Source organism: Ochotona curzoniae, unplaced genomic scaffold (assembly GCF_017591425.1).
Source record: "Ochotona curzoniae isolate NIBS_2020 unplaced genomic scaffold, NIBS_Ocur_1.0 contig_2318, whole genome shotgun sequence".
NCBI classification, from domain to species: domain Eukaryota; kingdom Metazoa; phylum Chordata; class Mammalia; order Lagomorpha; family Ochotonidae; genus Ochotona; species Ochotona curzoniae.
This window is the reverse complement of record NW_024465419.1, coordinates 9,110,650-9,138,424: the sequence shown is the minus strand read 5'-3', so window position 1 is coordinate 9,138,424 and position 27,775 is coordinate 9,110,650. Positions and strand designations below refer to the sequence as shown.

General features: G+C 41.4%; 1 protein-coding gene across 3 annotated transcripts; it reads right to left on the bottom strand.

The window, feature by feature from the left end:
• NDUFAF6 (NADH:ubiquinone oxidoreductase complex assembly factor 6) lies at nucleotides 1-26,113 on the bottom strand. 3 transcript variants are annotated; one of them, XM_040972605.1, is made up of 9 exons: nucleotides 25,897-26,113; nucleotides 22,655-22,754; nucleotides 21,859-21,981; nucleotides 19,732-19,788; nucleotides 16,014-16,116; nucleotides 12,682-12,815; nucleotides 10,473-10,574; nucleotides 6,587-6,643; nucleotides 1-150 (listed from the first exon to the last, which is right to left on the bottom strand). In XM_040972605.1, exons 1-9 carry the CDS (start codon nucleotides 26,091-26,093, stop codon nucleotides 22-24), a joined length of 1,002 nt encoding a protein of 333 aa, XP_040828539.1. In that variant the 5' UTR covers nucleotides 26,094-26,113; the 3' UTR covers nucleotides 1-21. The 3 variants fall into 3 exon arrangements, with proteins under 3 accessions (XP_040828539.1, XP_040828540.1, XP_040828541.1); XM_040972606.1 differs by lacking the exon at nucleotides 25,897-26,113 and having other exon boundaries at nucleotides 22,651-22,756; XM_040972607.1 differs by lacking the exons at nucleotides 6,587-6,643; nucleotides 25,897-26,113 and having other exon boundaries at nucleotides 22,651-22,750.
• Between the last annotated feature and the right edge of the window lie 1,662 nt (nucleotides 26,114-27,775).

Below are 27,775 nucleotides of genomic sequence, written 5' to 3'. Positions count from 1 at the left end.
TCAGTTGTTATGAAAATTATTTTAATATGTTTTTCTCCATGAATGAATATATAAAGACAATGGAAGTAATGCATTCTTCTGCTGTAAAGACGGGTGGAATATATCAAAATCTACTCGCTGAATTTTCTTTAAATAATCCTCTAGAGAAACCTGGAAAAACAAAATAGTGGTCATTAGGTCATATAATGATCAAATTTTTAAAGGAAACCTAAGAGTAATAACAAATATTAAAGCTATTTTAGTTTCCCTGAAATGGTCTTCTACTTACTAAGAATTCAAGCAATAATTTTTAAAGAGAAAATGAAGACATCTGATTAGTTTCTACGGGACTCAGAAAAACCAAAGTGACTACTAAAGAAAATAAGCCTTTTCTGCTTATAATACAAAATGTTCTTGTCACAATACAAAGGCTAATTATGTTTGTCTGACCTTATCTCTAGATTCTGTGGAATACAGAAAGGATGTTTCAATCAGAGAAAACAACTCCCCCTCACCACGATCACTGCCAAACACAGTGTGCCACAAGAGGGAGCTTGTGCTGTTTTAAAAATTGCTTTTTGTGGGGCCCAGCATGATGGCTCAGTGGCTAAATCCTTGCCTTGTATGTACCAGGATCTCATCTAGGTACCAGTTCATGTCCCAGCTGCTTCACTTCCCATCCAGCTCCCTGCTTGTGGCCTGGGAAAGCAGTCAAGGACGGCCCACAGCCTTGGGATGCTGTACCCACATGGGAGACTTGGAAGCTCCTGGCTCCTGGCTTCAGATTGGCTCAGCTCTGGCCACTGCAGCCACTTGGACAGTGAGCCAATGAATGGAAGATCTTTCTCTCTGTCCTCTCTGTAAATCTGCCTTTTCAATTAAAAAAAATTGGTTTTTTTTTTCTTGTTAAAATGTTCAGTAGATCTCCCCGTTCTTGCTAAACATCTAAACATGATTTGCACCTTGGGGAGAGTAATCACAGGGCCCCCTAAATATCACTCCATGCTTCTGCCATCACATAAGACTTCTCAAAGTTGTTGTAAGAACAGGCACAGGAGGAAAACACTGACAATCCATAGTACTTTTTGTTCTCAGCTATTTTATTAATTTACAGATTTTTACTTATTAGATTACAAATTTTTGGTTATTAATTTTCTAACAGGCAGGTTAACACAGTTTTGCATAATTAAGAAGCACTACCCCGTCTTCCAGCACATGCGTGGCGCCCCCTAGAGTTCTACAGCAAAGAATGTGGTGGGGTGCAGAGAGGAGGCTGAATTAACTCTGGAGACTTGGACATAAGGATGAGAAAAAGCAAAACAACAAGTATCATATCTTCTCCCAGAAGTTTCTACCATAAAATTATAAATATATGAGTAGACAAACTCAGTACCTACTTATTAAAACCCGAAATTTATTTATCAGTGCAAAAGATATTATGTGCAGGAATCTATGCTGCTATGTTTCTCATTTTTTCCTTTTTATTTATTTTTATTTTAGTTGAAAGGCAGCGAGGCAGAGACAAAGACCAACAGAGAAAGATCTTTCATCTGCTGATTTGTTCACTCCCCAAATGCCCTCAAACAGTCAACGCTGGGCCAGGCTGAGGCTAGCAGCCAAGAGTTCAAACTGGGTCTCCTCCCACATGGGTACAGGGGCCCAAATATGCTGTGCGTTACCAGAAAGCTAGAGTCAGAAACAAAGCTGGGACTCGAACCCAGGCACTCCAACATGGTACATGATTATCTCAAGCAGTGTCTTAACCACTGTGCCAAATGTTATTCCTACTTTGTTAGCAATATATATATAAATATATATGTATACATATATATAGCAATATATATGTAAATTATTGAACAAAAAACTTAATTGTTCATACAATGAAAGATTACAGCCAGTGAAACAGAAGTACATCATATATGGCAGTTGCAGTAACATGTCCAAGTCCTAGAAACATTAAGAATGTGTATGTGTCCCGTAAGACACATAGAAATGATTCATTTTTATATAAAGCTCTAAACAAAACTAACATATCGCTTAAGAATATCTAAATTGGGCCCGGCGCGGTGGCGCAAGTGGTTAAAGGTCCTCGCCTTGCATGCCCGGGATCCCATATGGTTGCCGGTTCTAATCCCGGCAGCCCCGCTTCCCTTCCAGCTCCCTGCCTGTGGCCCGGGAAAGCAGTCCAGGACGGCCCAAAGCCTTGGGAACCTGCGCCCGCGTGGGAGACCCGGGGGAGGCTCCTGGCTTCGGATTGGCATAGTATCGGCCCATTGCGCTCACTTGGGGAGTGAATCATTGGACGGAAGATCTTCCTCTCTGTCTCTCCTCTCTGTATATCCGCCTTTCCAATAAAAAAATAATAAAAATAAATCTTAAAAAAAAAAAAGAATATCTAAATTGTAGGAAGCTTTTTAGAACACTATAGAACAATGAATCCAAAGTTTAGGATATCTGTCTGCAAGAGGAAGGCAGAGGCAGGGAGTGGGACGCAGACAACACAGAAATGCAACTTAACAGTGGCCTTGCTCCTCGAGTGGTTTACTACGGTTGGCTTTCTAAGTATCTATATCCATCTATATATTCATGTATGTGTAATAAATATTCTACTATTTTAGTGTACTTTCATAGTTCTGTCTCTCTCTTTGTAAAGAAGGAGCAGTATGGACGGGCATTGTGAGGCAGTAGTCACCACCTACCATAACAGCAACCCACACAAGTCCTGGCAGCTTCACCCCCAATCCAGCTCCCTGCTAATGCGCCTAGGAAAGCGGGGAAGACGGCCCAAGCACGTGGACCCCTGCCACCCAAGTGGGAGATCTGGATGGAGTTTCAGACTACTACCTTTGGCCTGGTCCAGCTCAGGTCATTGCAGCCATGTAGGGACTGAACCAGCAGATGGAAGATCTCATCTTTCCCTCTCTCTGTAACCGCCTTTCAAATAAATCTTCACAAAAAGGGATGGAGGAGTTAAATTTATTCATGATGTCCTTTGCTTGCTTTTTACCACTTACTGTTATAATCAATCCTGTACAATAATTCTATTCCATTAACTTCAACAGTTATTATTCCATGATAAGGAATCATCAATGAAATTAAGCTACAGACACATGACACAATGTTATATAGTCATTTAGTACTGTATTTATAAAATTTTAAAATAAAATTTATTTACTTTTTTTTGAAAGGCAGTTACAGAGAGAGATCATCTATCTGCTGGTTCACTCCCTAAATGGCTGCAATGTCTCTAGCTGAGCCGATCTGAACCCTGAACCCAGAAGCTTCCTCCAGGCCTCCTAAGTGGGTTCACAGGTTCAAAGACTTGAGTCATTCTCCACTGCTTTCCCAGGCCACAAGCAAGATGCTGGATTGGAAGTAGAGCAGCCGGGACTTGAACTAGTGCCCATATGAGATGATGGCACCAAAGGTGGAAGCATAGCCTACTATGCCATGGCTCTGGCCCTGTAAAATTTTTAATCATGCAGTAAAATGCTTGATAAACAGGAAATTAATATAAAAAATGTGACTTTAACTATAACATTTTAAATTTTTTAATTACAGAATAAACAGTTATCTGTGATAGTTATTTTCTTCCAATTCTCTTTTTGTGTTGTTCAAATCTTTATGAGATGTAGTGCTTTTACAGCTAGAGGAACATGACCTCAAAATCAAACAGAGTTCAACTGGATATATACAAATCAGGATTTGTTTCAAAACAAACTTTGGCTAGTGGGAAATAAATTGTTTAAAGGAAACAGATTAAGAAATTCTCAAGGACATGACAATTGATGAATATAAATTCTTTAAAACTCTGTTATGATAAAAGCATACTATGCCTAGGTGAGTCACTTCCAAATAATTTTGGAACTGTGAAACTTTTTTTGAATAAAATAAGTAGATGATTCTTTTTTAAAAGATTTCTTTTTTATTAGAAAGTCAGATATACAAAGAGGAGGAGAGACAGAGAGGAAGATCATCCGTCTGCTGGTTCACTCCCCAAGTGGCTGCAATGGCCGGAGCTGAGCCAAACTGAAGCCAGGAGCCAGGTGCCTCTTCTAGGTCTCCACACACAGGTGCAGGCTCCCAAGGCTTTGGGCCGTCCTCGACTGCTTTCCCAGGCCACAAGCAGGGAGCTGGATGGGAAGCAGGACACCAGGATTAGAACTGGTGCCCATATGGATTCCAGTGTGTGCAAGGCAAGGACTTTAGCTGCTAGGCTACTGCACTGGGCCAGTAGATCATTCTAATGCGTCAACTGAAAATGAAGCAGCTCTGCTGGAACTGGAGTGAGGTGTGCTATAGAGGCAGTTCCTTGGGATCTGCCACACTGTCCCTGCGCTTTCTCTGGGCACAGGAAGGAAAGGAGAGCCCAGCCCCAGAGTTTGGGATTCAGGAGGTTTGCAGAAGGGCCCAAGATCTTATTGCTAACAAGTTCCCAGATCTAAAAGAGCACTTCCAACGCGGAGTTGCACTCCACAATTACTGGGGAAGCTTTCAAATTAAAATTCATTACTATTATTTATTTACTTATGAAGATGACAGACAAAAAGAAGACATAAAGTTCCCATCTGCCAGTTCTCTTCCCAAATGCCTGCAATGGCTAGGACCAGGCCAAACCAGGATCCAGGAGCTCACACGGATGGCAGGGACACAATCGCCTGAGCCCTTACTGCTGTCTCCCAGAGTGCACGTCGGCAGGAAGCTGGAGTCAGGTATCAAACCCAGGGCTCCAACGCCACATGCAGCCATCGTGCCTGGTAGACTAAATGTCCCTTCCTGAGAAAGGCACATGTCCAGCCTCTCAAGACATTTGGCTCAGCTGTGTGAGGAGGAACCCAAGCATTGGCTGGGTTTTCTTTTTTCAAGTTTCCCAGTGATTGTAATGTATAGTCAGGGCTGGGAACAATCTTTTCCACAGGCGTTAACAAAACAATATCCTTCGCTTACAGACCTATTTACTGTTTTGTATTCTCTCATACATATATTATGAGCCTATCTAAAATAATGATACGTTTCAAAACAAGCAAACTCAATAAACACAATCACTTCAAACACACAGATCTGAAAATTACGATAAAAGATATAAATGGGATAGAAATGCATATTCTTATTTTAGTGAAAAAATATGGAAAATATATTTGGCATTACGAAGACACATGTATCCGTAGTTTAAAAAAGATCACAAATCTTTGAACACTGGTTTCTTTCTATGAAATATACAAAAACATTCATAAGTTTTCCTCTAAAGTGACTACACATAATGTATGAGACAACCTAGGTCAGATCTTGTTACTTAACCAGGTTAAGTAACTGCATCACTTATCATTTCTCCAACCAGAATTCTCCAATCTGTGGCTAACATCAGAATCACTTGTGTAGCTTTTAAAAATTGAGTTCACCAAGGAACTGGCCCCCTCCTCAATCTTGAGAGTCTCATTCTGCAAAAAGATAACTTAAGTCAGTATGTATTATGACAAGTGCAGCCAGCTCAGTAAAGATCTGTGAACTACTGTCACCTAGAAATTACTTTCTCCTGCTTTTCCCATTCTATTTGTAAGTACATTGAGGAACACAGTGGTTAAGAACTTAAGGTCTTGGGGCCTGGCACAGTAGCCTGTTGGCTAAAGTTCTTGCCTTGCAAGCACTAGGATACCCTTCGGGTGCTAGTTTGTATCCCAGCTATTTCACTCTCATTCCAACTCCCTGCTCGTGGCCTGGGAAAGCAGTAGAGGACATCCCAAGATCTTGGAACCCTGCACCAGTGTGGGAGACCTAGAAGAAGCTCCTGGCTCCTGGTTATGTTAGGCTCGGCCATTTGGGAAATGATCCAGCAGGTAGAAGTTGTTTCTCTGTGTCTCTCCTTCTCTCTGTAAATCTGACTTTCCAATGAAAAAAATATATATAATAATAATAAGTAAATCTAAAAAAAAAAAAAAAAAGAACTTAAGGTCTGGGGCTTGTACCATGGTCTATCAGGTTAAGCTTCCACCTACAGCACTGGCATCCCATATGGGCATTGGTTCATGTCCCAGCTGTTCCACTCCTGCCCCAGCTCTGCTAACGGCCTGGGAAGGCAAGGAAGAATGGCTTAAGCTCTTGGGCTTCTGCACCAATGGGAGACCTGGAAGAAGCTTCTTGCACCTGGGTTTGGACTGGCCTAGTTCCAGCCACTGTGACTATTTGGGGAGTAAACCATGAGGCAGAAAGACCTCCCTCTCTCTGTCTCTCTCTCTCTGTAATTCTGCCTTTCAAATAAAAAATCAATAAATCTTAAGAAGGAAGGAAGGAAGGAAAGAAGGAAGGAAGGAAGGGAGGGAGGGAGAACCTAAGGTTCCATGACTAGCAGCGGGTAAGGCAGATTCACCCTAATGCAGTTGGGCTGCAGCCTGTGCTAAAAACAATGCAGTTCCTCCTCCTCTGGGAAGCACAGAAAAGCCCAACAAAATACATCACACAACTAGCAAGCCTACTGTAAGGGAGGGAAATAAACGCAGACTCTAAATTCAAGGAATGTTCTGGGAACTTTACAAAAGACAAAAAAAAAAAAAAAGATCAGCTCATACACATCTGTTTGACTAATCACAGCCTCCTCTGTTAATCTACTTACCGTCTGAAGAAAGGCAGGAAAGGCTTTCACAGGAACACTTCTGTGGAAGGATCTAGCCTAAAAGGAAGAGAAAAGAAAACCAGTCTGAAATAGTTCAACAAATAAACACACTCTCCCTGAAAGTAAACACAAAGCAACACCCATGGTTTAACACAACTACAGTCTCTCTAAACTCCAAGGAAACAGCTTTTCTCTGGATTTTAGTTTCCTAAGCCCAGGACTCAGGAAAATTAAAAATAACCATATTTAAAATTCTATTCATTATGGATTATTAGCCTTGGCATTTTCCAAATACCTTACCACAGATCATAATAATTTTGATCTTCCAGTTCTACAGTAAAGAACAAACAAATGAATGCTTGGATTAACAAGTCCCAGCCCTTCCGCAGGAACAGACGTTGAGCTGAACATAAGATCCTCCTCCGTGATCTTCCTGCCTATATGCTTCCTGATCCAAAATCCATCCTACACGAGTCAGCCAAATGAATGCCCTTATGTCTTCATTTCATTTCTACTTTCTTTAGCTTGACTCCTTGGTAGATCAATTCTCAACTGTTCACAACAGTTCAAAGACCTTCGCAACCTGACTAAGCTCACTGAGCCCCCTACTCCCTGCTGCCCTGGGCAGAACCCACCGCCCTCTGCATCCTCTCTTACAGTTTCCCTTACACCTGAGGAGCACATGCTCACTGCCTTACTCCTGCCTCTCTTTCAACCACTGTACTCTGGTGCTACCCCTGGCTGCCTAAGACCACCTTTCCTCTCCAATCTGTAAAACATCGACATTTCTCTTCTTTGGAATTTTCTCCTTTGGTTTTCAAAATACCAATTCTCAGCTCAATGGTCATTCTTTCCCGCTTCCTTCTACTAAAGGATTCCTTTTTCTTGTACCTGCTAAATGAAGGTAGGTCTCAAACTTCTGCACCTGGTCCTCTTACCCAGAAGGACACGCCCCTTGAGCAACATCGTCCACATTAAGACCTTTAATAGCAGGTCCAAGTGGATGACTCCTAATCTATGATCTCTGGTTGATCTTTGAAAGTCAGGATTTCATTTTTTCAAAGTGCATCTCCCTAGATGTCACATAGTCCCTTAAATTCAATCATGTCCAGCAGCTAGTCTATAGATCTGCATCAGGCATACCACTGTGTTTTTTTTTTTTTCCCCAGAATCTCTGAATGGCACTATCATCCTGTATCTATGAACTTTTTGTATACCATTCAGCTTTACTTGTTTGGATTTCTGATAAAATCCCAGCTCTCAAGTCTAGTGAATTCTACTTCAGTGTGTGTATAGCAGGGAGGTGCCTGGGAGCCAGAAGATGTACATGCATACATGTAATAAACATTTATACTCTCCAAATGAGACTTTTCTCCACACCTAAATAAACATCTTATGATCCCCCAAACCTCCAAACTCTAAAAACACTACTGCCAGTTTCCTACTGTGTCATGCCATTATCATCATTTTACTGGATCATGATGATGATGGAGTTAACTTACACTTCATTTACTATGTGCCAGGTATCAGTATATACCGTTTTAAGTATGTTAATTCATCTATGCAAATAACCCTTTGAGTCAGTGCTACTATAATCCTCACTTACAATCACACAGTAAGGGGCAGGACTAGCATTAAGGTCAGGCTCCTGGTCACAGAGTTTACTCCCTCACTTCACCCACCAAGTTCTTCTATCTCTCAGAAGCCTCCAGAACATATACATTCTTCATTCAATCCACCGCTTCAAATCAATCTTACCACTTGAATAAGATCACTTGGAAATATTAACTCCCAACCAGCTCTACTGTACAATTCCCAGGGAGCGAGGCTAGGGAACATGTACTTCTTAGATGTAATACATGTGCATCAACAGGGACTACCCAGGATCCCCACAGGGGAGGGCATTCCGGCTTCCATTACTCTACAGTCTCCTGAGTCCTAATCTGAACTCTCTTAGTTGTAACCTATCAGCTAAAGCTTCATGTATTTTTTTCAGTGTCTCTGTCAGGCAGAGAACTATGTCACATTCTTCAAGAAGCTCAAAAGGAATTTAAGATGAGATTTTGCCCTCAGAAAACTTTGTAATTTAGGTTTGGCACTGTGGACTACTAGGCTGGGCTTTTGGTGCCAACATCCCACATGGGCTGCTCCATTTCCGATCCAGCTCCTTGTTTATGGACTGGGAAGGCAGCAGAGGATGGCTCAAGTTCTTGGATCCTTGCACCCACATAGTGGACCTGAAGGAGACTCCAGACTCCTGGCTTTGTATTAGCTCAGCTCTGACAACTGCAGCCACTTGGGGTATGAAGCAGCAGATGGAAGATTGCTGTACGTCTCTCCTTTTCTCGGTAACTTTGCATTTCAAATAAAAATAAATAAATCTAAAAACAAAAAGTTTACAATTTAGAGACTGGCACTGCGGTGTAGCAGATAAAGCTGCTGCCTACAATGCCAGCATCCCACCAGTTCATGTCCCAGCTACTCCATTCTGATCTAGCTCCTTTATATCAAATAGCCTGGAAAAAGCAAATGATACAAGTGCTTGGGTCCCTACCACCCACATGGTGATATGGATGAAGCTCCTTGCTTCACTACGCCTCAGCACTGGCTGTTAGGACCAAGTGGGAAATAATCAAAGTACGGAAGATTGCTCTATCTCTCTCTGTAACTCTTTCATCTCATTCTTTCTAAGAATTATTGATTTTTACTTGAAAATCAGAGTTAGAACGAGAGGGGAATCAAAGGAAAATTTTCCATCCCCCGATTTACTCCTCAAATGGCCACAACAGCTAGAGCTGAGCTGATCCAAAGCTGGGAGCCAGGAGCTTCTCCCTGGTCTCCCACATCGGTGCAAAGCTCCAAGGCCTTGGATTACCTTCCACTGCTTTTCTAGGCAATTAGCAGGGAGCTGGATCAACTGCTCTGAGGCATGAATCTGTGCCCACATGGGATGCCAGGCAGAGAATTAGCCTGTCACACCACCATGTAACTCTGACTTTCATATATAAATGTTTAGAACACAATAGTTTTTTAAAGTGTACAATTTGGAGAAGAGGATTTGGTGTACAGGTTAAGATCCCACTTGGGATGCTCACGTGCCACATTCAGGAGCCTCAGTTCAATCCCAGCTCAGTTTCTGATTCCAATTTCCTGCTAGTCACACCGTGGAAAGTAGCAGCTGATGGCTCAGGTGCTTATGTTCCCAAGATACCCACGGGAGACCCTGGTTGGAGTTCCCAGCTCCTGGCTTCAACCTGGTCCAACCCCAGCTATTGCCAGTACTTGCTGAGTAAAGCAGCAGAGGCAATATCTTTCTCTCTCTCTATCTGTTAGTCTGAATTGCAAATAATTTTTTAAAATGAAAAAAATTAATTAAAAATTATAATCTGCTTACTAATTTATTTAGTAAGTAAATGAGTGCCTGTCACATAACAGGCACTTCAGATGCTCAAGAGTACAGCACAGAACCAAGCAAAATCACATTCCATGAAGAGGAAGGCAGTAAACAAATCCTTAATACATCAGGTAGTGAAAAGTACTTATATAAGTAAGGGTAGACTCGTGTGAGAGACCCGTGTGTGTGTGAGCGCGTGGGAGGGTGTGAGTTTGGAAAAAGTGGCCACAAAAGATCTTTCTAATGATAACTAAGCACTGACTACAGTAAGGACGGGGGAGAGAACAGAAAGCAGGAAATAAAGGCCCATGGAGCAAGGCAGAGACACCCTGTACTGAAAGGGGAAAAGGGTGATATGAATGGGGCATAGCAGCCCCTTGGGATGCTCGGGCTAGATTTACCCAGAAAAACGAGCACTCATGTGTTGAGGAAAAAGGACCATGACCAGAAAGGACAGTGACCTAAGTGACTGGGCAGAGAGGGGCTACTCACATGCTTTAAGTGCAAGTGTGCCTGGCTGGCAATGTCATATATCACATCTCTCACATTTTTATCTTGGCTCCTCCGTAGAACATCCTCTTGTGAAACACCATGCTATATGGAAAAATACATATTATATTAGGACACTAACAACTAACTAATTTAACTCAAGAAAACAGCTGACAGCATGTACAGTACAGTGACTGTTTTTTGCTCTTCTGAGGTATACATATGTGTGTGTGTATGTGCGCGCACACTCCTGTACAAGGGACTTTGAGCAAAAAAAAAAAAAAACCCTAAACATAACTACATTAAGCTAAGAAGCTTCTGCACAGCAAAGGAAATAATTAACAAAGTAAAAAAGCAAACAACAGAATAGAAAACAATCTTTGCACACTACACATGAGACAAGGGGCTAAAATCCAGAATATACAAAGAACTCCAGGACAATCATAACAACAAACAAAAAAGTCAAGAAATGGGTAAGAGAAACGGGCAGACACTTTTCAAAGGAACAAATCCAAATGGCTAATAGGCATACGAAAAAATGCTCAAGATCCCTGGCAATAAGGGAAATTCAAATAAAAACAACACTGAGGTTTCATTTAACTCCAGTGAGAATGGCCCACATACAAAAAAAACTACCAATAACACCTATTGGCAAGGTTGCTCTATTGCTGGTGGGACTGCAGGTTGGTGCAGCCACTACGGATATCAGTATGGAGAATATTCAGGTAACTGAAAATCAATCTACCATATGACCCAACAACTGCACTTCTAGAAATGTATCCAAAAGACCTGATACATCAGAAAGCAACGTGCACCCCTATGTTCACTGCAGCACAATCAATAACCGCAAACACATGGAGTGACCTAAAAGCTCTTTAACAGAGAACTGGATAAAGAAACTGTGGTTCATCTACACTATGGAATACTACTTGGCTATTAAAAAAAATACAATTGCTTGTGGCCAAATGGGCTGAAGTGGAGACTATTATGTTAAGCAAAATGAGCCAACCCCAAAAGATCAGATATTATATGTTTGCTCTAATATAACAGCCATTAAAAACACAAAACAATAACAAAGTGAATAAACAAACACATATAACCCCACAATCAAAGGATGTAACAGAGAACAGAATTCCAGGAATCAAGGAAAATCAACAGAATGCATTTTTGCAAATGAATGCAGGTAAACATATATTTAATATATCTAACTGTAAGAGATTGTGCCTTGATGAGGCTCAATGCTAACATGGCTAGGGGAAGCTTTGTACATCATCTCAGGGAATGGCTCTTCCCTATTTCAACTTACCTGAGATTGGTATGTCCCTTTTATGACTGTAATTGCTATTGCCCATAAGTAACAATGATGTAGTCCTTACAGTACTCTCATTAGTGCCACATGGGACATAAGCTGGAATCTATTCCTACAGGAAGATTCTTGACACTCTTTTTCACCACCCTACTGTGACACTGATACCACATGTTCATTAACTTCATGTGGATGAAGGTCTACTATTTTTTCCTCCCTGTGGTGAACTGTGTACATTGGCTCTGTATTTAAAGGGATGCATAATGGAAGTGTAATGGAAATTAATATGTTCACAGGTGGAAACAGAGAAGTATGTCTCCACGCATGCAGTGCAACGATGGATGCACAGTGAAATGGCTGATAATGTCCTGACGTTGGACTCTCTGACATTGTCCTTGCCTACATTGTTGGGAAACATCTCAGTGGCAGCATGATGGACTTGTGAAAGTTCACAAAAAGACACCAACTGTAAAACTGGAGGGAAGATCAGTGGAGTGGTGAGAGAACTTGGGTGGAGGGGAGAGACCCTAGTGCCTATTAAACTGTATCATAAATCAAAATAACAAAACTTTTTAAATCCTAAACATACAGAAATTTAAAACAATAGGTAATACTGACTCTCATAATGAAAACATGAATTCTTATGAACAACATATTTCTAATAGATACAAACCAAAATGAAAAAGTGAAGAACAGGTGAGCTGAACACGAGAAATAACTTGGGAGCTGCAGATAAGGTTCTGACTTCAGAAATTGAAGGCAAAATGAAAAGTCATGTTTCCAAGAAGCTTAATGCACTCATTTCAAAGCATTTAGTGGAATAGAAAAAGAAAGAAAACCAGGAGCTAACTTCCCTCCCTCTTGGTCCCGAGGTAAACTACCCGACAGCGCAAAAGGCAGCCTCACCAGCATGCAGATATCCATGGGGAGAAACACCTTTCTTCTGCTGCCGTGGTAGGGCGTGGCTCGCAGGCAAGTGACAATTCCTTGCGCTTTTCCAATGTGACTTGCGGCGTGATCTGCATGAAGATCCTTTACACCTATGATTTTAGAGATCAGACAATGGGGCAATTCTCTTCAAGTGCACAGCAAATCAAAGGAAACCACAAAGAAATCATCTGTACCATATAAGAGGACATTTGTTTACCCTAAGCATTCTAGCTGAAAACCAGGAATGATGAGCGAAAAACTGGGCTGGAAGACATGTTGATCATTCACCTGAAATAATGGATTGCTGAACCTCAATATATATAATTTGAAAGGCATGATTCTTTTTTTTTTTTTAAAGATTTATTTTATTTTTATTGGAAAGGCGGATATACAAAGAGGAGAGACAGAGAAGAAGATCTTCTGTCCAATGATTCACTCCCCAAGTGAGCGCAACGGCCAATGCTATGCCGATCCGAAGCCAGGAGCCTCCCCGGGGTCTCCCATGTGGGTGCAGGGTCCCAAAGCTTTGGGCCATCCTCGACTGCTTTCCCAGGCCACAGGCAGGGAGCTGGATGGGAAGCGGGGCTGCCGGGATTAGAACCGGTGCCCATATGAGATTCCGGGCATGCAAGGCAAAGACCTTAACCACTGCGCCATCACACTGGGCCCAAAAGGCATCATTCTACAGAGAAGCAGAGAGAGAGAGGTCTTCCGTTTACTAGTTCACTACCCAAATGGCTACACTGGCTGAGATAGAGCTGATCCAAAGCCACCAGCCACGAGCTACTTCCAGATCTCTCACATCGGTACAGGACTTACACCATCCTCCACTGCTTACCCAGGCCATAAGCAGGGAGCTGGTTAGGAATTGGAGCAGCCTAGACTTGAACCAGCACCCAGATAGGATGCTGGCACCAAAGCATTGTCTTAACCTACTACTCCACAGCACAGGCCCCAAGTATTACTATTTCAAAACTGATGTGCATTTAAACTAAACCCAGGATCCAATCCAGGAGCCAGGAGCTTCTTTGATTTCTCTCACATAGGTGCAGGGACCCAAGGACGTGGGCCATCCTCTACTGCTCTCTGAGGCTGTAAGTATAGAGCTGAATGGGAAGTGAAGCACCCAGACTTGAATCAGTACTCAAATGGGATGTAAGCAATGCAAAGAAGAGAATTAGCCAGCTAGGCCACTATGTCAGCCCCAAATCTCAACCTTTTTAATAAAAGCGCTCCCCTTTAGGGGCTTGTGTTGTAGCATAGTGAGTTAAGTCACTTTCTTTGTACCAGTTCACACTCTAGATACTCCACTTCTGATCCACTCTCTGCTAATGGCCTGGGAAAGCAGTAGAGGACGACCCAAGTGCTTGGGTCCCTGCCATGCATGTAGAAGACATGGATAAAGCTCCTGGCTCCTGGCTTCAGCCTGGCCCAGCACTGATCACAGAAGCCATTTGGGGAGTGAGCCAGCAGATGGAAGGTCTTCCTCTGAATCTCTCTTCTCTCTGTAGCTCTTTCAAATAAAAGTAAATAAACTTAAAAAAAATAAAGAAAAGAAAAAAAGCATTTCTCTCCGATTATATCACACCAAGAATACATTTAGAATAATTTAATCAGCTATCATGGAAAAGCCTTGCATTTCAAGCCTTGCATTTCTTTTCCTTAGGATAGTGTCCACAAGGCCTCCCTCACAGTGTAGGCTTTGTAAACACTCCGCTCTTTGGTGCCACCTTTCATGGGCACAGCGGACATGTCACTAGCGGTGTGTGCAGACTAGGCTTGGGAAACATTACACACAGTTGCATTATTCCTGTAAGGTGACATAAAAACACATTATCTTCAAGTAAGATGATATGTACTGGGGTTGAATAGCTTCCTCATAAAAACTTTTGTGCAAGTTGTTTTATTCCTTCCACTTTAAAAACAAAACAAAACGGAAAAGAACACAGAGAGCATTACTGAAAGGAAAGGAAGAGTAAGGCTCCAAAACTTCCAAATTGTTAAGAAATGTAATGGAGTCAGCATGATGGTGTAGCACACTAACCATTCTTCTCTGGAGTCAACACCTCCAGAGATGTCTCTGGAGCCATTTTGGGTCCTGGCTATTCCACTACCAATCCAGCTCCCTGCAGATGGCCTGAGAAAGCAGCAGAGGATGGCTCAAGTCCTCAGCCTGCTGCATCCACTTGGGAGACCTGGAAGAAACTCCTGGCTACAGATCAGCTCATTTCTGGCCGTTGTGACCATTTGGGGAGGAAACCTACAGATGAAAAATGCTGTCCGTCTCTCCTTTTCTCTGAGATTCAAATAAAAGACACATAAATCTTTAAAAATAATAATAATAATGCCGGGGCTGCCACCCGAGTGTAGCAGGCAAAGCTTATGCTGTAGTGTCAGCATCCCAAATGAGCTCTGGTTGATATCCTAGTTGCTCCACTTCTTATCCTGCTCCCTGCTTGGGCCTGGGAAAGCAATACAAGATGGCCCAGGATCTTGGGACCCTGCATACATGTAGGAGACTTGGAGGGAGCTCCTGGCTCCTGGCTTCAGACCGGCTCAGTTCTGGCTGTTGCAGCCGATTTAGGGAGTGAATCAGCAGATGGAAGATCTCTCTCTGTGTCTCTCCCTCTCTTAACTTTCTGCCTTTCAAATAAAAAAAGAATTTTTTTAAGGTTTATTATTTATTTTTATTGGAAAGGCAGATATACAAAAAGGAGGAGAGACAGAGAGGAAGATCTTACGTATGGTGATTCACTTCCCAAGCGGCCACAACAGCTGGTGCTGCACCGATCCAAAGCCAGGAGCCAGGAGCTTCTTCTGGGTCTCCCACACGGGTGCAGGGTCCCAAGACTTTGGGCTGTCCTCGAATGCTTTCCCAGGCCATGAGCAGGGAGCTGGATGGGAAGCAGGGTTGCAGGGATTAGAACCGGCGCCTATATGGGATCCCAGTATGTTCAAGGTAAGGACTTTAACCACTACACTACGTGCCGGGCCTCAAATAAAAATTTTTAAATAATACTAAAAATTAAGCAAAAAGAAGTGATGTAGCAAAAAAAAAAAAAAAGTCATGTCACTCATAACCATGACATGGCTAACCACTGCATTCCCATGAGGTAACCAAAGTATTCTTTCCCGAGAAACTGAGGATTTGGATCAAAGAAAGACAGAAAGACGGAGTCTCTTCCTTATTAAACACAACCTTTTCCTCTACAAAGAAAAGCTTCAGTGCTAAATCTGTAAATGTCAGGTTCTGAAAGAGAGAAATCTGAAAAGTGTTTCACTGGAGAAACATGAGACAGAAAACTTACCCAACGTTTCCAGAATCAAATAAAGAAGAGCACTCTGGGTGTTTTCAGCATAGTTCTCTAGTTCCTGGATATTCCGATATGCTTTGTCATCCAAATTTTTTTCCTACAAAGTAGATGCATATAGTTTGCTAAACTCAACATTTTAAAAACAAAAGGCTTTTTCCCCCTTTTACTATTAAATAACAGTGACCAGCTTGTGGTTTAGTGGATTAAGCCACTACCCATGACAACAGCATCCCACATGTGTTCCAGCTGGGAGGCCAAGCTGCTCTACTTTGACCCAGCTTCAGGCTAATGGCCTGGGAAAGTAGCTGAAGATTGCCCATGTCCTTGGGCCCCCGCACCCACATGGGAGACCCAAAAGCTACTAGCTCCTGGCTCTGGCCTGACCAGATCCAACTGTTGTAACCATCTAGGGAGTGAACCAGCAGGGGGAAGAGCTTTCTTTCTGTAAAGTCTGCCTTTTAAATGAACAAATGAATATTTAAGGAGGGAAAAAAAGGAAATCTTGTACGAATTAAGTGGCCACTTTTCATTTCCTTCTTGTCAGCCTCAGCAAACTACTCATCTACTTTCTATGGTCATGGATTGGTGTATTCTGGGCATTTGATAATAAAACAGACCTGAATGGATTTCTAATTTCCAGGCTCCTGGCTTTGGCCTGCTCCAATCCTGTCTGCCGCAGCCATTAGAGGAGTGAACCAGTGATGAAGACCTCTCTCTCTGCCTCCCTGGCTATCTCTGTAACCTCTGTCTTTCAGATAAAGTAAGTTAGTCTTTAGGAAAGTAATAGAATAGGTAGCTTCTTGTGTCTCACTTCTTTCAATAGCATGCTTAAAAGTTCACCCACGTTTGAACAGCCATGGAGCACATCATTGTTTTAAATTGGACATACTGTGATTAACATCCACTGTACTGATATACCACATTTTGTCTAACCGTTAACAGACTATGACTCCTTCCTACTTAGTCTACTATGAACGGCACTCCTTGAAACATCCATGTAAGTTTTATAAGGACATATGCTTGCATTTCCCTTGGATATAAACCCAGGAGTGAAGCTGCTGCATAAAAGATAACTATGGACCTGGTGTGATAGCTCAACTGGCTAATCCTCCACCTCCAACTGCCAGGATCCCATATGGCAATAGTTTGTGTCCCAGCTGCTCCACTTCCCTCCCAGCTTCCTACTTGTAATGTGGGAAAGCAGTGAGGGACAGCCCAAAGCCTTGGGACCCTGCACTCACATGGGAGACCCAGAAGAAGCTCCTGGTTCCTGGCTTCAGATCGACTCAGCTCAGAATAAATAAAACTTTTTTTTAAGGTTAACTCTGTTTAAGTTTTTAAACAACTGTCAAATTGTTTTTAAAAAAGAAATCATACCATTTCATATTTCTAAAAGAAATGCATGAAGCACTTCAATTTCTCTACATTTTCACCAACCCAACTATTTTTCTTTTCTAAAAAAAAATGTTTTTAATTGCAGTAGCCCTAATGGCTGCAAAGTGTTATTTCATAGTTTTGATTTGCATTTCTCTAATAAAAAATATTGAGTATTTTTATTCAGCTACTTATAGGTCATTCTTCTGCCTTCTCTGGAGCAATATCTCAAATCTTTTGCCCATTTTAAGTTGGTTGTCTTTTTATTGCTGAATTGTAATCATTTCTTATATATTTTAGACATTAGTTTCTTAGTAGATATGCATTTGGCAAAGCTTTTCTCCCATTTTATAGATTTTAATCTTCTTGAAACTTTCGGTTTTTTCATTTGTTTGCTTTTGGTCTTTTATTAAAGACTTCTTTATTTTTATTGGAAAGGCAGATATACAGATTGAAAAGCAGAGACAGAGTAAGATCACCTATCTACCGGTTCACTCCCTAAATAGTTGCAACAGGGGAGCTAGGCTAATATTAAGCCAGGAACCAGAAGCTTCCTCTGAGTCTCCCACATGTGTGCAGGGTCCCAAAAACTTGGGCCATCCTCTGTTGCTTTCCTAGGTTGTAAGCAAGAGGCTGGATCAAAAATGGAGCAGCTGGACTAGAACCAGTGTCCATATGAGATACCGGTGCTTGAACATAAAGGATTAGTCTGTTTAGCCACCTGAAGCTTTTAATAGTGATGAAATCAAATTTTTCTTTTCCTACATGTGCCTTGTTATCCTATTCAAAAAACCATTACCTAAAAGCTTTGCTTTTGCAAAGCTGTTTGGACATTTACAACATCACTGACAGGCCAAACAAAGTTATCAACTTACAGCCTGCTACAGATTTACTGAATTCATCCTGCCCGCAGTTGCCTTGGCAGAGCCAGACCAAATGATTCCATGGGTCATATGTGTCAGATGTTCCCAACCCTGGAAAGTCACAAAGACCTATGCCTTTGCTTTCTCCTAAGGTTTTACAGTTTTGGCTCTTACCCTCAAATTTTTTTAACCTGACTTGAATTAATTTTTGTATATGGTGTGATGTAGGGTTTGAAATTCATTTCTTTGAATATATGTAACAGCTATTTTGGAAAAGACTATTTTCTATCCATTGATTTTCTTGACATCCCTACCTCTCAACAGACTCTAAGTATATGAGTTGATATCTGGACTCCCACTTCCATATACGTGTCCTGCACCAATATTGTAGTTAAGTTTCAAACTCAGGATATGTGAGTCCTCCAACTGTTTTAATCACTGTCAAGATTGTTTTAGCTGTTCTGTATCCCTTCTATTTCCACACGAGTTTTATGACCAATTTCTAAGTTTAAGCAATTCTGGAATTCTGATAGGGATCACATTTAATATATAGATCAATATTTGACTGCAGTCCTTTAATTTTAAATATCCCTTCCTTCAAATGTCAAATGTCAAATGTTATTTCTTATTTCTTATTTAACAAAATAAGTGTCTTCATTTTGAACTCTCTTATTTTGTTTACCTTGTAAAAAAGAAAACCAAAAAAATGCATATATTTCCTTGGTGCTAATTCAACCTGTAAGTCAACTGAGCAATTCTCTTTTAATAGTAAAGTCATTTCTACCTTTTTGTCTTACTAGGCATGATAGCCTATGATTATCAACAGATTATTTATGAATAGATTAAGTAACTTATAATTCAACAGTATGTGATACCAGCACAATGAGGATGCTGGCCTAGTACATTAGGAGGATTACACAAGTTAGGTAAGGCTACATAGCAACTTGCAGGCTTGGCTAGACCTGATTCTCTAACAGTTCTGTACAGAACTCTACTCATTGCAACTTGTCAAAATTTATTTCCTTTACTGTTTGGGTATAGGTCCAAATATTGGGATTACATTAAGGTATGTATATGATTGATATGATTAAGAAACTTTTAGTAATTTTTAAAGTCTTTATCTTTTAAGGTACTCATGTATTTGCAGATAAAAAATATATGGTATCTGAAATTCACTTTAAAATAATCCAATGGTGATCAGTGTGAAGAGAAGAAACAAGATGAAACAAGACTGGATGTGTGTTGGTAACAAAACATGAGTTTCAGACATATGAAAGTACAATACAGAATTTTTTACGCCTTTATATAAGTATAAACATTTGATTAAAAATTTCAAAATAATAGAGTGGGGTTGTAGTTGAGATGCTTCTGCCTTCCAAAATATAAACAGACATAAATAGGACATTTTTATCCTGAAGAATTAGCTTAAAGAATAAAATTAAAAGCTACTTGTGATTTAAACAATTTCAACTTACTCTTTCATCAATGATATTCATAAGCCATCTTTTAGTCAGATTATGTCTTTTGACAGCCTAAAAAAAGTATTGAAAAATTTTAGAAAATGCTAGAAATGATTTCTGAAGACCTAAACAAACAAAATACAAATTAAATTAGGGCACATTATAATCACTCATGAATAGACAGCTGTGTTGAAGAAATATAGAGAACATTTCCATATAAAGATTACATTTTTGGTATTTTTCCACCAATCTTTTGGTCCTTTTTCCCATTGTACACAAGTAATTTAATGGCTTCACTTTCAAATAAAAGCAAAGAATTAGATATTGAGTTACTCTATTGTGTAATCACGTTGACTCTTTTCATTTCACACGTTTTTAAAAATAATTATTTATGAGCCTCTCATCCAAGTACTCACCAGAGCCAACCCAGGAGACACAGAAGAAGCTCCTGGTACAGGTGCAGCCATTGCAACTATTTGGAGAGTAAACCAGTGGATAGTAGACCTTTCTCTCTGTCCCTCCTCTCTGTACTTCTGCCTTTCCAATAAAATAATCTTTAATAAAAATTGCTCTAAACACTACCTTTTTGTTTAAAATATTCGTTTTAACTTTTAACACTGATTACATTAAAAAGGTAGCTGATATTGATCAGAAAAAGTTAAGCAGCAATTAAAACTGGACAAACTTAAAACTCTAAATCAGCATATGTTCAAAGATTCTCTAATTCAGATGCGACTTCTGGTTAATAGAAATCAAGGAGAGAGGGGTTAGGGTTAATTTAGTTTATTCCTATCTTTCATTGCATTTCCTGACAAAAGCCATAGCCTTCAATGCAAGTGTTAACATAAATCTTCGGTATAGCCACATCTGTGTATAAAATAATAGAAAAACAGAGTTTATGGAATTTAGAGAAATTTTACAGTGAGTCATCTAGGTCAAGTTCTTAAAGTGCAGTAATGTTAAACCACTACTATCATACTCACAGCTTCGTCAAGTTTTTCAGTTCAGGCAGTCCCCAGCAGCAGGGGCAGGTTTGTGGCTTTGCACCTTTACTAGGGTGGTCTGTGAAGTCGATCTGACCCAGAAAATGCACCTGTCTCTGCTGGTATGCAGACCTGAGAAGAGGCGTGCCACTGTCAGGTCTATCTGAGGATGGCTCCTAGCACAGACACCCTCTCCTGGCACCCTTCACAATACACACTGGGCAGCAATCAGAGACAAAAGCTACCTAATTCCCTTTCTCCATTCATACTTTAGCACACTTCCAAACATGGACAGTTTTTGAATGAGACAGCATATAGCTGTTTTAATATAAAACCACTAATTATACACACCTAGCTATATACAAATAACACTCTTAACCTAGAGGTTTCCCTTCTTTAGTACCTAAAATTCAGCAACAAATAGGCAATTCTATTAAACTAGACAGGATAGCTTTAGATTTGTGTCTAGACAATGATGAGAACAAATCCACAAATATACACGCTGTTCTATAGCCCAGAGAGTCTTGATTAAAATACTGGTAGGACAAGCTACTGGGCAGACACAAAAGAAAATTTTACTTGCCATTGCATCAAAATAGACAAGGTGTAAATCTCACAACTTAATATGTAGAAAATAGGCAAGCAACATCATATAAAGAAATGAGTCTCCTCTTTTTCCTTTCATAAGGAAGTACATGGCAAGCCTGTACAAATTAACAGTGGATGACTTCAAATTCTTCTGTCTGAACAAACATAGATCTGACCATCCCATGAGCCTGAGAATAGTTTCAGAAAAGATTCACCATCATCACCATCCAAACTGAACCTATGACAAAGAAAACCTGGGGGAAGAGTTCAGTGAACTGAGTCATTAAGACATTGTCATCTCCCAAATCGAAGTCCCTGGTTTGGCTGCAAGCTCCAATGTGAGCTGGGAGGCAGCAATGAAAGTTCAAGGATGGGACCCTGTCTACCACACTGGAGGTCCAGACTGCATTTCCATTTCCTGCCTTTGGTGTTGGCCCAGTTCCAGGCAGCTGCTAGGTGTAGGCATTTGGGTGAACCAAGAGGGCTCTCTCTTACTTTCTCTCCTCGCTTGTTAAAAATCAAAGGATTGGGGGGGACTCCTAGCACTGTAGTTTAGCTTTTGTTTATTTACCTTCCACAGTTCAATGGCCACAGGTTGAGGTGGTGGATTGTCATGGTATATATCTTCAACAGTCTTTTTCCAGAACTGCATTCGCATCAGTCCAATTGCTTTCTCAGAGATTGAGTCCTTAACCTGTAAATAAGTTTTAAAAACTTTAGCAAATGCATTGTTCACAGTCTCAAAAAATTAGTATTTGTAAGGAATTAGTATTTTAAGGAAACAGGTCAATAGATCTGTTCTATAGCATGACTACATTTTTCAGAACCAAGAGAACTGTATACCACAGAGGATGCATTATACTATACATATTTTAAAATAAACTAAGTAATTTTTTGTTTTTAACTTTTTAATAATTTATCTTACCTATTTATTTGAGAGGCAGAGAGAGGTAAAGAAACAATGAGAGATTACTAACCCCCTACTGTCCCCCTAGCCAAATGCCCAGTCTGAGCAGGGCCAAACTCAAGTTAGGAATTCAACCTAAATCTCCCATGTGGGTAGGAGATTACATGTTTCTTAAATAAACAAATAAATAAGTGCTTTGTAATATTAACTGCATAATTTCATGGAAATCTCAGAAAAAGAAGTAAAAAACTCCAGAACAGCATTTCTAGAAATATTAAGTTCATCAGTTAGTTTTATTGTTGGCCTTATACTATTAGGCCCAAATAATTGCCAAGAAATCACCAGCAGAGACCTTAAACACACCTAACATACAAATTACAACTGTATCTATCTAATTTCAGAAATAAACACATTACAGCACAATCCTGCAAAGATTGTTTTAAGGTATTTTAATACCAGCCTGAGCCAGCTCCACATTGAAGGCCCTCAGTGCAAAAGCAGAACTTCGGGATTTTGCAGGGAGCAGCAGGGAGCAGAGATAACCTTCATAATCTCGTTTCCTACAACAGAAACAAATGAACAAAAAAAAAGTTACTTTTCACAAAAAAGATATTAACCAAAATTAACTGGGAGCTAGCACTGTGGCATAGGGTATGCCACATGGACACTGATTTGAGTTGTAACTGCTGTACTTCTGACCCAGCTCCCTACTAACAGACCTGGGAAAGCAATGGGTAACCCAAGTGCTTGGGTCCCTGCATCCACAGAAATTCCTGGCTCCGGGCGGGCTCCAGACCCACCCACCTTCAGCTACTGCAGCCCTTTGAGAAATTAACCAGCTGATGGAAGATTTCTGTCTCTTCCTCACCTTCTTCCTTCACTCTGTCTTTCAGATAAATGAATACATTTTCTAAAAGGTTAAATAAAGGACCCGATGCAGTAGTCTAGTAGCTAAACTCCTTGCCTTACATGTGCTGGTATCCCATACAAGCACAGGTTCATATCCCAGATGCTCCACCCTCCATCCAGTTCCCTGCTTATGACCTGGGAAAGCAGCTGAGGACAGCCCAAAGCCTTGGGACCCTGCACCCATGTGGGAGACCCAGAAGAAGCTCCTGCCTCCTGGCTTCAGATCAGCCCAGTCCTGGCCGTTGCAGGCACTTAGGGAGTGAACCCACAGATGGAAAATCCTTCTCTGTCTCTCCTTCTCTCTGTAAAATCTGCCTTTGCAATAAAAAAAAAAATAAACCTTAAAAAAAAAAAAGAACTGAAAATAATGAAGTTTCAGTTAAGAACAAGTCAACATTGATACCTATTTCACTACAATATGAAATTTATTTTACTTATGTAATATTTGTTTTATTTCAGAAATACTTTTTTTTTCTTCAGTATGCAAAGCAAAAGTTATTTAAAACAGAATGAGAGAGAGGTCTCCTGCTATAGTGACAGGAGAGGGCTACAAGGGAAGAAAGACCATTCAACTTTGGTTTTACTAACAACTCAAATAAGGTACAAAAGTAGAAATCAAGGTTAGAAAATTAATTCAAGCAAGTATTGGCAGTGAATTCACTGTCATTATTAACACTAAAGATATAAGCCTAAGACACAGATAACATAGATAGGGTTGTGTGTGTGTGTGTGTGTGTGTGTGCACTGTTTTCTAGAAGCATCTATTAGAAGAGTTTAGAAGCATGGATTCTCCTTATACTCACTAAATCAGTGAATACACCTAGCTCTTACATCTGGCTCCTAAAACCATTCTCCACTAAAGGAAATTATGGCTCCCTGGAATATCTTCTAGAGTAGAAAGTAAAGAAGCATTTGAGGAATAGAGAGAACTTATCAAAGGTAGAAACTGGCTTTCTAGACTGTAGCACAAAATAATATGATAGTTTGTAATAGGAGCTCTTACTAGCATAAGTAAATAAATAAATGGGAAGAGAATGAAAAAGTTGCCAATCAGTACAATGTCTCTTGATATGTTTCTTGACATGATATAATTTTTACAGATCATCATCTGATAACTATCAGATTCTGGCAAAAAAATCTTCCATAAATGCTTGAATTTTGAAATGCAAGAAAGTTAGAAACATGAAATTTACACAGTACTGAAGTTGTCTGCCCAAACTGTATTCATTACTAATTACTCTTCAATTTATAGAGCTTTGTGGAGGCATCACATACTTGCAGATCCATAGATTATCAGTAGGCAAACACCTAAGAAATTTCTGAATATGAATAAGTATAGGTGCTAACTTGAACTTTTTATCATCAAAAAAATATCAACTTTAAAATATGTAAAAAAATATTTTGATTCAGTGGGTTAAACCACCCCCTCAAATGCTGACATTTCAAATTATCTGCAGGTAGAATACTACCTGCTCTACTTTCAATCCAGCTCTAACTGGACTGGAAATCAGCTGATGATGGCCCAAATACTTAGGCCCTGTCCCTGCTACCCACAGGAAAAACCCCAAGTTCCCGGCTTCCACCTGGCCCGCTCAGCTCTCGTGATCATTTGGAAAGTGAATCAGCAGATGGAAGATGTCTCTCTCTTTGCCCTGCCTTTCAAATAAAGCCAGTACAACGTTTTAAAAGTGAATTTTACAGTTTTTTTTTTTTCAGAAAAAAAATTTTTTTTGAAAGCAACAAAGAGGGAGGCAGAGAGATCTTCCATCAGCTATTACACCTCTAAACCTCCACAGAATTTGTTCTGATCAGAACCAGGTAACCCTTAACCTGGTCTTCCATATAGATGGCAGGGAAGGCAGGGACCCCAAGTAGTTGGTCATCTGCTGCTGCCTTCCCACATACTGCCAGACAGCTGGACTGTAAGCAGAGTAGAAGGGCTTCCAAAAGGTTCTCCCATCGTGAGTGGCTTCACCCACTGCGCTGGCCCAGTCATGATTCCTGCTTTTGCTACCTAGCGTCTCAGATAAGGAACAAATAAGGCATCACATAAGGAACAAATAAGGCAGGGGAGGGAACACAATTTTGAAGAGGTGACTAAAAACACTGAAGTTTATGCGGCCTGTCACGTTTCACTAAAATTGTATTTTCAAACTCCAGTGTTATTCTCTTGATGAAATCTAGGGTAGGCAAGTTCTCCAATACTTCTCTCAGGAGTCTGGGCTCCAGAACTCTGAGACCTGAGACTACAGCTCACAAGGAAGGGTGCCAGGTCCGACGCCACCATCCCCCACACAGGATTAAGCAGAAACTCTCAAGTGCCACGCCTTCCTAGGGCTGTACACATGCCAACTAAACCGGACTTCATGCCTTTGGCTTCCAGACTATTCTAGGGAATCCCAGGCAAGTTCCCGAATCTATGTAAAACCGCATTTTCTTGCCTATTTAGTAAGTCAGTCATGACTTCTATGACTCTTTTTCAGTGCCAGACCTTATACTAACTTATGCTTTTTTATGTTTTCTTCCTCACGACCCTAAGTAGGAGATAATGAGAATGAAATAAATTAATTGTATTTGCATAGTGCCGGACCCACAGGACTGCTTTTGCCACTAAACTGTTGCTCGCCGTTATATAAACAAAAAGAAGCTAGGCATGCAAATAATGCTGAATCAGGTTAGGTCCCAGGCACAGTGATGGGCGAGAGCAGAACTAGGGGGGCATCTGCCACAATTTCGCGGTCCCCGTGCAGGTGCCAGTTGCCTCCTTTCCTCCTCCCGGCCGCACGCGCTCACCGCAGCAGCTCCAGGCAGTAGTGCTCAGAGCCTGCGGCGCCCGCTCCGCTGGCCACCGCCACGTTCCGCCCCGACACGGCTGGCCCGGGGAGTCGCCGCACGCGGGCGCCTAGATCTCGGGGTGACCGTCGGCGGCCCAGGCCAAGGCCACCGAGCCGCGAGGACACCCAGGCACAGCCCAGCCCGGAGGCCGCCATGACGCCGACGCCGCACGCCCTTCGACCCCGCGCCGGCCGCGCGTAGCCACGCCCTCGCAGGGCGCCGGGAAGGCCGCCTCACGGCGCTGGAGGGAAGCTTCTCTGGGAGGAGAGCCAGGTGTCGCTGTGGCGCTCAAAGACTTTGTGGATTTCAGGAAATATTTGCCGAAGTCGGACTAGGCTCTCTTGAGTTCTGTTTTGCTCCTGTCCATCCACAGACGATTCCAGATGGGTGTACGCTTCTGAGGCTGTCCTGTCTATCACATCCCCGGTCAGCGCGCAAAACCTTGCCCTGTTCCTCTTGACACCAACAATACCATCCCCAGAAGGATTGTCCCACACGTTGCTGAAAATGTCCTTTACCTGGATGCCCAGGTCTGGTGACCACTCGCCAACCAACCTGTGTTCTCAGACATCTGTGGAGGATCGCCTGCTTTTGGATATGCGTCCATCTTGCACCTCGGGGGAGGAACAACATAGTAAGCTGCTCTCACTACACTCAAATTCCCTGAGGTAAGGTCATTGTTTTGTTACCAGCTTTATCCCGAATGCCAGTCCCTTGAACATTGTAAGAAGCTATGCTTCTTTTATGCTCCATTCACATAAATCTTAAGTGCTCAGGTAAGATCTAGACGTTCGACCGGACAATTCTCCAAAATTCTGCTTGAGGAGACAGGTCCTCCAAGGTCCAGCCTGGAATTCGAAAGAGTGAAACCAGTGTAAACATAACCATCCAGAATGTCTACAATGCGCTGGTTCAGTCCCAAGAGGCCTCAACAGCCAGAGCTGAGCCGATCTGAAGCCAGGAGCCAGCAGTTTCTTCCAAGTCTCCCATATGAGTGGTAGACACCCAAACACTTGGGCCTCTTCAGCTGCTTTACCCAAGGCACATCAACAGGGAGCTGGATTCAAAGTAGAACAGCCAGTGCATGAACCAGTACCCGTATGGGATGCCGGTGTCACAGGCAGTGGCTTCACATGCTATGCAACATCACCAGTCCCTAAAACCAATTTCTTTTTAAGTTTTATTTATTTGAAAGGCAGAGTGACAGAGAGGGAAAGAGATCTTCCATGTACTAGTTCACTTACCAAATGGCTGCAATGGTTGGGCCAAGTCAAAACCAAAAACCTGGAACTCCATCCAGGTTTCTGACTCGAGTGGCAGGGGTCCAAGCACTTGGGCCATCATCAGCTGCCTTCCCAGGCATGTTAACAGGGAGCTAGATCCAAAGCGTAGCAGCCAAGACTCTGACACCCCACCTCACAAACAGCAGCTTAACACTATACCACAACGCCTGCTCCAAAACAAATATTTTTGAAATATACATCTTTACCCAATCAGAGCTATGATCAAGCTCAATACATAAGCCAACAACAACAGCAAACATTAACAGCATAAATGAGCACAGAAGTGTTATTGGAATCTTTAGTTGTGTTATTGGCTCACTGCTTTCTCTCAGTGTACATAACTCTGTGATGATTATAACCAATTCATTTGTGTAATTGTGATAGAAACAGTCACATTTCCTTGCAAGTTTTAACATAGCAATGTCCTTTGGTTGATTGCCGCTACATTTAAAGATTTTTGTCTTATTGTTCCAGTATATCAGACGTCATCTGATATTTTTTCATAGCTTTTTTAAAAGAAGCAAGTTCCATTCCTTATATTAAGAGTCTGACTA